The sequence below is a fragment of the Xenia sp. Carnegie-2017 genome, unplaced genomic scaffold (assembly GCF_021976095.1).
Source record: "Xenia sp. Carnegie-2017 unplaced genomic scaffold, XeniaSp_v1 HiC_scaffold_1, whole genome shotgun sequence".
Classification (NCBI taxonomy): Eukaryota; Metazoa; Cnidaria; class Anthozoa; order Malacalcyonacea; family Xeniidae; genus Xenia; species Xenia sp. Carnegie-2017.
The window spans coordinates 4810298-4820240 of NW_025813402.1; the positions used below are offsets into that span (position 1 = coordinate 4810298).

Sequence of the window (9943 nt, forward strand, 5' to 3'; positions counted from 1 at the left end):
TTGGTTTCACAAATTGACCCATGGTGTGCCTTCCCACATGCATTACATTTATTATTATTATTACAATTTTTACTGACATGTCCTTTCTTCAAGCAAATAAAACATCTTCCGTACTTACGAATCAGCTGTTTTCTCTCATTTACATTAATGACTTTCTTACATTCCTCCGGTCTGTGTTCCCCGAAACGCAGTTTCGTGCTGCTTTATCCGTTTGTTGACCCCTCGTTGCGACCTTCGTGTTTTGCGTGACGCCGACCCGATTTGTCTATAATGTCTCGATCTTTCTTGTTGTTTCTCCCCGTCATTTCCCTTGCTCCTTTCTCTGATCGGCTTGTGAGCTTCTCGAAGCTCTAACTCTTTAAGAATCGCATTCAACGCATCTTTCATTGACCACTCAGCGAAATCGTGGCCTCTTGTAATCTTCAATCGAAAGGCGTCCGATAACTTCGCAATAACTTCTGGTACTACGATTGCTGAATACGCGGCTTCGTCCACTCCTAGGGCCTTTAACCCACGGTTGTTCGTCTCGCAGGTATCGTTAACTGCCGTAGCTTGTCGATATCTTCTTCGTCCGTTATGGATTTAACATTCATCAGGTCCTGGATGTGTGCTTTTCTGGATCTACCTTTCAATAATTCTACTGCTTCGTGATAGTTCGCCGAAGTTAACGCAAATCCCGATATTGTCGATCTTGCGGGCTCGAGTAAATAACTCCTCAAGTACGCAAACTTGTCTACGTCCGCCAATCCATCATTGCTATTCACCGCACTGTCGAACGAATCCCAAAACTCTTGCTATTCATGTGACCGTCCGCTAAATTTCTTTACTTCCAGCTTTGGGAGTTTTGCTCGAATAACTCTTTGCGTCTCACTACTCGAACTGCTATTCAATGTGTCGTTCAATGTCCTTGTTGCCGTTTCAACTGGTGGAATTGACTCCTCGATGATATCGTTTGAATCCAAAATTAGTCTCTCGAATTCCGCTAGTATCTCATCCGCATCTTCTATTTCTTTACCCAGTTCTTCTTCCACATTTTCTTCGATTATTTCGCTCCGGAGTTCGATAACCGTTTCATCAAAGACTTTCAATGTTGCAATTTTATCATTTAACCCGTCTCGTAATTGTTTCAATTCATTTCTATCGATCTCACCGTCTGTTCCTCTTATTTTGTCTTTCAATTTACTGGCGATTTTTCTCGCCGATCTTCTATGTCCTGCGCGCACTTGTTTCTTTTTCATTAACTCTTCCATTGTTCTTTCCAATAAATAAAAGCTCCGACTCGAAGGACCACGTGTAGCAAATTTCTCCCTTGCACGTTAGCACAAAGCAGTTATGCGTCGGCCGATTCTCTATGGGACTGTATACTATCCAAAGCTAGCGCGCAGTCAAACACAATTCTCAAAATGTCATCAATTTAATTTTCAAGTCAAAGTTATACATTAATTCCAATTCATGCTCCTTACTCGTTCACAGGCATGAACAAAAGACAATACCGTCTTAATTGGACCCTTCTAAAATACTCAATAATCATAAGTTCCTTTTTCCGCTTTAACGATAAGTTCCTAATCTCAAATAACAATCATAATTTATTTACAAAATTTCCGACAGGTGTGCTGACCAGCCTTTCTACTGACATTCTGAAACGAAAAGCTGATGTTCTTCGAGGTATGTCTTTCGTGTTTTTAATTGATGTTGAAATTCCCCCTGTAAAAAGAAAATTACTGTTGCATAGCATCCTAGGATTCTAAGTCTAAGCGCAAAAGCTAAAAACTGGTATGTTTTCTATATGAACCTTAATAGTCATATGTTTTAGGCCGAATTTGGAAGATAGCAACAGCATCAGCAGTTGGTGCATTGGTACCTTTACCTGGATTGTCTATTGCCGTTGATCTTCCTCTTATCGCAAGCGAAGTGAATTTCTATAAATCACAGCTTGGTTTGCCAGATGAAAACTCGCATGAATTCAACATGTTGACGCCATCCCATCAAGAGAAAGTTCGCCAATTATGCTTTACAAGTGCAACACAACTTGCAACAATAATGGCTACCTATGCAACCAGTTCTACAGTTGAAGAGTTTGCACGGTTCGTGCCAGTTATTGGTTCTGCGATTACCGAGGAAATATCGTTTTGTTCAACGTATTTTTTTTTACGAAATTGTGTGTCTCAGATGGAAAGTGTAGCTTTAGGATTCCTTGATCAAGTAATGATAAAATACGTGGACAACTTAGATCTTGACTAACTCGTTTTCAAGTGACTTTATTACTGTTAGTGCATTTTTGCAGAAATAAAAAACGTAAAGTAGAAATGTTTGAGATGCAGTCTACCATCATTACTATTATTCATATTTATTGTATCAAGTAAAAACTGGAGTCAATCACACATCTTTAGTGTTGAAGATGATCAACGCACATAAACGTTATCATTGCAAACTAATGAGCAATAATTAACATAAATTCCCACTGGCCATTGTTCAAAACAAATCCAAACAAAGTGATTTATTTTCTGAGCAGTTTTCTTTAGTCATAATTTGCTACTCAAGTAGCGACAATTATTTTGTCAAGTGAGCTATAGCTAATTCTTTTGCACAGAATGTGACATACAACTTGCCATGAAAATTTATGTTAATTGTTTTAAACAAAACTCATTTTTAAATCTTTCTTACCCCTGAATAAGCTGAGTAAGAAGATTTTTATACGCGTTCTTTAGTTCTGTCATTCTATTGAGTTCCATTGGATTGTTTTGCAACACTTGTAGAAAAAGATTCTCAACCTTTATAAGCAAATATAAAATTTCATGTGAACATTTTTAATGTCTTTAATTAACTCACAAGACTATACTCTAGTCATTCAACATTCACCTATTTTTGCCTTTAATACGTAAACCCACTTCACTTAACTCATGGAGTCGTTCAACAATTGTATGTTACGAAAATCAAAAACTGCTTTTCTTCCATTAGACATATATGAGCAATAACTATCTTTAAAGCAATGTGCTTCAGGTAGGAAAAAAGCAAGGGCATGTACATTTAATGGTTATTATCACTCAAGTTATTAAAATTGCCTGAAAAGATTTACATACCTGTGATGTATGTGTGTAGCCACGCCATTCAAGCTTGGCCAGAGCTTCACAACTGTCAAAAAAATGCATGTTGTTTACTATGGTGATATCCATGGCAATTTTAAAGTTCTCTGATGATTTCTTTCTGTTTCTTTACTTCGTCCAAAGTTCCAGGTTCAGGATAACCACAATGAGCCAATTTTTGCTGATATTTCCAATTGCAAATCTCAGTTAATATACTTTTCTGATACTCTTGAAAGTGTTCCAGTTGAACTTTCAGCTTCTCAATAGCTTCCTATAAAATGCAATAGTTCTACTTAGTAAAACAATCATTTTACCAATGAAACATTATAATGACCTTGATACACTGAAGTCTTATAAATCTTGACACACTGAACCTTTGCAATACATGCAATGAATGATGTATACAAGTTGATACATTATGATGTATAAAGGTTGTTTTACTAATTTCAAGCACAGCTACTTAAACTATTGTTCCTGCATTTTATATCAATGTCAAACTTTGTAGCTCTGCGAGTCAAACCATACTTACATTTCGACAAGAAAGTAGTTCTTCGCTTGATGGCGGCCCAAAGTTTCTCCATATCCCCTCGACAACGCTGAAGACTTTCTTCCTATAAAATAGAAATGACAATTTCTATCTCAAAAAATGTCAGAAATCAACATAAAACTTAACATGGATTTAAATATAGTGAAACTTTTGTTATGCAACCTGTCTTTTTATGAGACCCTTGTCTTTTTCAGTTTGAGGTTGAAAGGTCGAGGTTATGAAGGTTAGACCATTGTTTAATGCAACCAATAATCAGTTAATTTTGAACAATTTACTTTAAAAAGGAAGCTGTAAGCATGCATGCCTCATTTATTAAAAATGATAGATAGTGAGGGATGGTCACAAAACACAGTTTCCATTGAAAATTACTTGGTCTTACCTTGGTTGAATCAGCTAAAGAGCTATTTTGAAGCTCTCTATACTTTCCTTCCAAGACAACTTTGGAAAAAGAATAAAATTATGCCCAACTTTAGTCGCCAATGTTTAAGACTAATAAAAACCAACGTAACACATGAACGAATGTCTTACCAATTTATTTCTTCTTTCCTCAAACTGAATGACATAACTTTCTTTCTCTTGTTCCAAACTCTTTACAGCATTCTCCATTTCCTAATTAATGCATGTGCAGTAATTATTAAGAAGTAAATTATTGTTTCCCTTTAATTACTATAAACTAAAATTACATGAAGCATATCTACATACCTGAGAATTTTGTGAAAGTACATTTGCAATAAACTCAGATTGTCGAGCCTCCTCCGTTCCATCCATCCCATTGACTAATTGTTCCTATACAAATTTTATAATGTAAAATTAAACTACAAAATTAAAACAAACAACAGAATAAACAGTAGATACTTGTTTTGAAGGTAAATCTGGAGGTGCACACCTGAGCCATTAATAACTGTGATTCTTCAAAAAGAAGTTGCTGTATTGTGATAGCAAGACTAGTCACATTATTTCTATATTTCATCTAAAATCATAAAGACCATGTTATAAAGCAGTGAAAAAAATTGATTTCTTAATTGCAAATTTGAGCATTAACCTCAACATTGTTTGCAGTTTCTTTAAGTTTATTCACCAATATCATGGCTTCCAATGGTCTGCCAACATTTTCCACCTAAAAAATAGGCTTGTTCAATTAAGCAACTTGAAATTCAAGTTGGTTGTGTTAGTCCTACATGGAAATCTGTGTTCACTAAAAAAACATTCAAGAAATTGGCCTTCTACATCATTACCTAATTTACTGGAAACAATAAAGTTTACAATGTACTGAATCTTCACATGATGTCTCATTGCAAAAGATAGGTCAATGTATAACACATACCAACACATCAAATACCTGTTTGGATTTATGTCTAAGAGCCTCAACAAGATTTTGTAAGAGCTCCTTTGCTTTTTGTTCTTGTTCAGGTACATTGCTATCAACAGCATCACTCCTGCACACAAAAACAGTCAAAATTGTTGGTTGATTTTCATTCTGATATTTTCATCAAATTGATTATGATTGTCATCAACAACAGTCCAAAAAAATCCCATACTATCAAGTTTCATGACGTATGACAGTAAATTGACAGCTTGTGTGTACAACACTTTGTACGTCTCCAAAGTGCTCCAAAGACACAAAACGTGCATGCGAAGAAAGAAGAAACAAACGTCCCGCCCCCCGGAATTATGTCATTTTCAATTTCCTGTTATTCCTAGTAATGTTTACTATCATGTCTAACAAAAAAACATGAAAATGTTTACACGGAAATTCTCGTTCATTTACGCAAGAGAAAACTTTTTGTGGTCTTCTCGATAAAACACGTCTAAGATTACAGGTTCAAAACTACTCTCAAAGATATTCACCCTAGTTAACCTTGGCAATGTTGCATGTTCGTCGTGAGTTGTTCTCATCCAAAGAGAGATGTTAAAAACTCGATCGACAAGATAACAAAACAAAAAGGCACAAGAACCATGAAAATATCGTTAAACAATTGCAAACATAACTATTAACAGCCACAAGCGCGTTTAAATAACAATAAAATGTTCTAAGAACAATTATTCAGCAAATTTGATACATTATAAAATCCGCAACAGAAGCTCATTATTTAAATCCCCGAAGAATGATTTTTACGAAACATGAAAGAGAATAATTGAAATATGATTAGCAACGCAATGAGCAAATTAAAAAAATAAAAAATTGTAAAGTTAACTCACCAAGGTTGATTTTCAAGCCAAGCGGCCAAATGAGATTGTACTTCAAGCTCTAACGAATATTTGCCCAAAAGCTCGCCAATCTTCGCTTGACCATCGCCTTGCAATGATTGCAGTTGCTCCCAAAAAGTCATGCTTCTCTTTCTAATGTTCATTGATAAGTACTTCGCGTAAAATCTATCTCAAAGAAATCTGTTTGCATGTTTTCAAAGGAAATTGATAGGAAATAAAACACGCACGCGCATCCTCAGAAAATATGTGCGTTCACAGAAGCCCATGGATTTATTATTTCCGGCTGATTTTCCTAGTAAAGTGAAAATCGCAGATACTAACAGTAGTAAACAAATTGAGAGAGTGATTTTTAATTCTTATGTTGTCATATCAATGATGGAAAAACGAGTAAAATATGAAATTAATTTCTGTAGCCAAAGTTTGAAGATAATGCAAACATCATAATTCAAAACGAACTTTCTGTCTGGGGGGGGGGACTTTCTCTGTTACCCATGGACACATTTTACAGCTTTCGATCATTTCTCTTTCCTTTGCCTCCTTTTTTCATTTGGGACCCGGGGTCAGGAGTAAATTACCCTTTCCCTCCCCTCTTCCTTGAACGCTCTTTCTAATCGGTGTTGGAGCTGCAGCTTGTGGAGGAGAGAGACAGCCGAGCCACGACCAGCACGACCGCTCGTAGGGAGAGAGGCTATTTATAATTTCCGGAACTGCAATTCCTGTACTACCCAGCCATGCAGTACGTCAGGACGTCATAACACAATTTCCGCCTCGGAATGAAAGGGGAATTCCTGGAAATCTATATATTCACTTGTGTCACTTTCGTGTTGGTTTCCATTTGTACACCATTCGAGCTAGCAGCGAAAGAATTAAACGTCAATTTTTCCTGAAGAATATGGATGATAACTCGTGGGAACATGTTTTTATGGAAGACGTAAAAGGTTATGTCGAGGAACACGGTGTCTCCGGTATCGAAGATTTTTTTAAAACAAAACTAGGCCGTTGGAAAGATGTAGAAATAAATATTGGGGTGACAGGCAACTCAGGCGTTGGAAAATCTAGTTTTATTAACGCCATACGAGGGTAAGAGAAATGTAGATCAAATTTATTACAATCATAAGAAAACAAATATTTCGTTTGAATCTTTCAAACTGTCAAAGTTGTAATTACTATTTCTTTAAGTTACGAGAAAAATTTCATTTTAATTTTGCTTTAAACGCACGCTTTCATTATTATAATTTTTCTTTACGACTAAACTAGGAAAAAATTGAATAAAACAGAAATTAAAACATAAATGTCTCATGAACAATGTCATGAAATCGAAAATAAATAAGTGTCAATTTATGTTACACTTGCAAATAAAGGCGATTCCACTATAAATGCTACAGCTGTCCCTCCTAAGATAAAATGTAATTTTCTCTCCCTGCTTAGACAATTTCGCAAAATAACTCTAAAATACTAATGGTCTATGCCATTATAAATCATACTAGCCTACACTGAAAATGGATTAGTAGCGAGAGACTTGCCGAGCGGAAATCGAATTCGTGTAATAAAAATTAATGCCCAACATAAAGTTTTAATTTGAACCATAGAAATAGACTAAAAATTGTAACATCGAATTTATTGTAACGTTTCGTCTTTATTTAAGACAACTTCAGACTGAAGATGTCTTAAATAAAATGGATTAATACAACTTTCACTCATGCAATCACAAAGGGCTGTTATTTTGTCATTGCTCAACTTTAGTGCTCAAACTACACGCCTTCGGTCGTCATACCTGTTCACTACTGCATTTCTCACCTACGGAAAAAGCGGAGAAACGAGTAGTTCACATGGAAAATTTTTCTTCTCCTCCACTTATATTCCCTCATACAAAATTGCGGCAAGCGACTGAGCCCAAGCCCCAATACCTTATACAAGAAGTAATATTAATAGTAAGCATTATAAATGCCAAATTACAGCTAGATGAGCATTTCGCTAACTGGACTTTAAATGAACAGAACATCTAAATTACAGCTATAATTCTTAATTATAGACTTCGAGAAGACGATGAAGACGCAGCAGAAACTGGAGTGACAGAGACAACTATGATGGCGACATCATATCCTCATCCAACAAATCCCAAAATTATTTTCTGGGATCTTCCCGGCATTGGAACACCCAACTATCCTGATTTACCCACGTACTGTGAAAAAGTAAACTTGGAGAAGTACGACACCTTCTTGGTTTTCACCAGGGGACGATTCACTCAAAATGATCTGATTCTAGCGAAAAAAGTTATCTCTATCGACAAGTCTTTCTTTTTCATTCGTACTCACATCGATGTGGATTACAACAACGAGAAACGAAAGAAAGCGTTCAAAGAAGAAGAAATGTTGAAGAAGATTCGTACTGATTGTTGGAAAAATTTTCAAGGCATCCGTCATGGATTGAACGAAGATAAAGTGTTTCTTATCAGTAACCATCATCCTACCAAATGGGATTTCGCACTTTTAACCCAGTCTATTCTCGACGTTCTGCCGTTTCGACAACGAGAATGTCTCACTTTGTCCTTAGGTGTGCTAACTAGCCTTTCTACTGACATTCTAAAGCGAAAAGCCGATGTTCTTCGAGGTATGTGACACACCTTACGTCTGATAGTTAACTTGTTGCCATCTTAGAGTTTACCTTCTGTAAAAATTTGTTGCCGTTAGGATCCTACACACAGTTATAATTTAGTAAACAGCATGAAAAGAACTATATCAAGGTCAACAAACTGATACGTTTTTCAACTTGAAACGTTTCAGGTAGAATTTGGATGATAGCAACAGCATCAGCAGTTGGTGCATTGGTACCTTTACCTGGATTGTCTATTGCAGTTGATGTCACACTTATAACAAGGGAAATGAATTTCTACAAATTTCAACTTGGTTTGCCAGATGAAAACTCGCAAGAATTCAACATGTTGACACCAGCCCAGCAAAACCTTGTTCGCCAATTATGCACTACAAGTGCAGCACAACTTGCCAAAATAATGGCCACCTACGCAACCAGTTCTACAGTTGAAGAAATGGTGCGATTCGTGCCAATTATTGGTTCAGTGATTGCTGGAGGAATATCGTTTACTTCAACGTATTTGTTCTTACAAAGTTGTGTGTCTCAATCGGAGAAAGCTGCTCTCGAGTTTCTTCATCAAGCCAATATAAAATCTGTTGATGATTTGGACATTGACTAACACGTTTTCTAGCGATGTTGTTATCATGAGTAAATTTTTGCTGAGATATAAATGTTATCAAAAGTATTAACATTTGAGACTTTAAAAATACCATACTTCTCTTTTTATGTAAATAATTTGTGAGCATGGCAATTAAAATTCCGTTTTCAGTCAACTGGAAATTTTGATCATCTGCCTTTTTAAAGATCAATAAACCACTCATTGTTGTTAAAGAATTAATAATGCATTTTGATCATAAACTGATTGCCCTTATAAATGGACCTAAAATATTACCAGACAAATACCAGTGCTGGAAATAAGTTATATTATTTGATTGTTCTATTGACAGAGAGACAAATTCTCTATAATTATAATTTTTGGTAACCAATAGACTTAGCAAAATTTTGAGTGATGTTTTGTTGTGAATGGGTTGAAGATATAGTCTGAGTGAGTGAGCAATATATGTATGAGGTAAACATTGCAAGAGAATAAATTTCGTTATTCATCAGGCTTGAGTTGCTGCATCCATTCGACATAATCAAAGGAATATTGCCTGGGCGACGTGCAAGATTCACAAAACCAGTTGCAACTTTATCATGTCATGAACTAAACTGGAATCTAAATCAGCATCATAGACATAGAGTACAATGTATCGTAAAGAATAATTTAGCGGAGTTCAACCGTCGCCACAAAATAGGAATGGTAAATAACCGTCAATTATACTGATATAATTGGTAGCATCGACTTTCGTTTTTGTAAAAAGAAAGATAGAAAATATTTGAGAGTAGCACACTTGCAAGACAAAAGATAGTCTCAATTTACTCATGAAGGATGGAATGTTTTTGCAGGACACCAAAATGACAATAATTTATTGAAACAAAACTTTCCACAAAGTATAAAAATTAGCTACTTCAA

At 35.8% G+C, this 9943-nt stretch overlaps 3 protein-coding genes across 4 annotated transcripts; 2 read left to right on the forward strand and 1 right to left on the reverse strand.

Moving 5' to 3' along the window:
- Positions 1–1395: 1395 nt before the first annotated feature.
- On the reverse strand, positions 1396–6043 carry LOC124438043 (signal transducer and activator of transcription 5A-like). 2 transcript variants are annotated; one of them, XR_006945955.1, is made up of 11 exons: positions 5830–6041; positions 4970–5066; positions 4673–4747; positions 4517–4600; positions 4333–4416; positions 4159–4239; positions 4010–4068; positions 3613–3694; positions 3081–3354; positions 2665–2771; positions 1396–1704 (listed from the first exon to the last, which is right to left on the reverse strand). XR_006945955.1 is itself a non-coding variant. In XM_046988036.1 (7 exons), the coding sequence occupies exons 1-7, from the start codon at positions 5979–5981 to the stop codon at positions 4024–4026; spliced, it is 618 nt and encodes a 205-aa protein (XP_046843992.1). In that variant the 5' UTR covers positions 5982–6043; the 3' UTR covers positions 4009–4023. The 2 variants fall into 2 exon arrangements, 1 of the variants encoding a protein (XP_046843992.1); XM_046988036.1 differs by lacking the exons at positions 1396–1704; positions 2665–2771; positions 3081–3354; positions 3613–3694 and having other exon boundaries at positions 4009–4068; positions 5830–6043.
- On the forward strand, positions 1476–2802 carry LOC124438055. The gene is made up of 2 exons (XM_046988049.1): positions 1476–1665; positions 1814–2802. The coding sequence occupies exons 1-2, from the start codon at positions 1476–1478 to the stop codon at positions 2239–2241; spliced, it is 618 nt and encodes a 205-aa protein (XP_046844005.1). The 3' UTR covers positions 2242–2802.
- A 625-nt stretch (positions 6044–6668) lies between the features above and the next one.
- On the forward strand, positions 6669–9203 carry LOC124445251 (interferon-inducible GTPase 5-like). The gene is made up of 3 exons (XM_046995958.1): positions 6669–6918; positions 7871–8448; positions 8622–9203. The coding sequence occupies exons 1-3, from the start codon at positions 6731–6733 to the stop codon at positions 9047–9049; spliced, it is 1194 nt and encodes a 397-aa protein (XP_046851914.1). The 5' UTR covers positions 6669–6730; the 3' UTR covers positions 9050–9203.
- The last annotated feature ends 740 nt before the right edge of the window (positions 9204–9943 follow it).

Bases quoted from the DNA above. Each gene is read 5' to 3' on its own strand.
- LOC124438055 (XM_046988049.1), top strand. From the start codon at position 1,476: ATGAACAAAAGACAATACCGTCTTAATTGGACCCTTCTAAAATACTCA. The intron at 1,666-1,813 runs GTATGTCTTTCG...CATATGTTTTAG, and splicing joins AAAAGCTGATGTTCTTCGAG to GCCGAATTTGGAAGATAGCA.
- LOC124438043 (XM_046988036.1), bottom strand. From the start codon at position 5,981: ATGAACATTAGAAAGAGAAGCATGACTTTTTGGGAGCAACTGCAATCA. The intron at 5,067-5,829 runs GTGAGTTAACTT...TTTTGTGTGCAG, and splicing joins TGGCTTGAAAATCAACCTTG to GAGTGATGCTGTTGATAGCA. The intron at 4,601-4,672 runs GTTAATGCTCAA...TTATGATTTTAG, and splicing joins AAACTGCAAACAATGTTGAG to ATGAAATATAGAAATAATGT.
- LOC124445251 (XM_046995958.1), top strand. From the start codon at position 6,731: ATGGATGATAACTCGTGGGAACATGTTTTTATGGAAGACGTAAAAGGT. The intron at 6,919-7,870 runs GTAAGAGAAATG...TCTTAATTATAG, and splicing joins TTTATTAACGCCATACGAGG to ACTTCGAGAAGACGATGAAG. The intron at 8,449-8,621 runs GTATGTGACACA...GAAACGTTTCAG, and splicing joins AAAAGCCGATGTTCTTCGAG to GTAGAATTTGGATGATAGCA.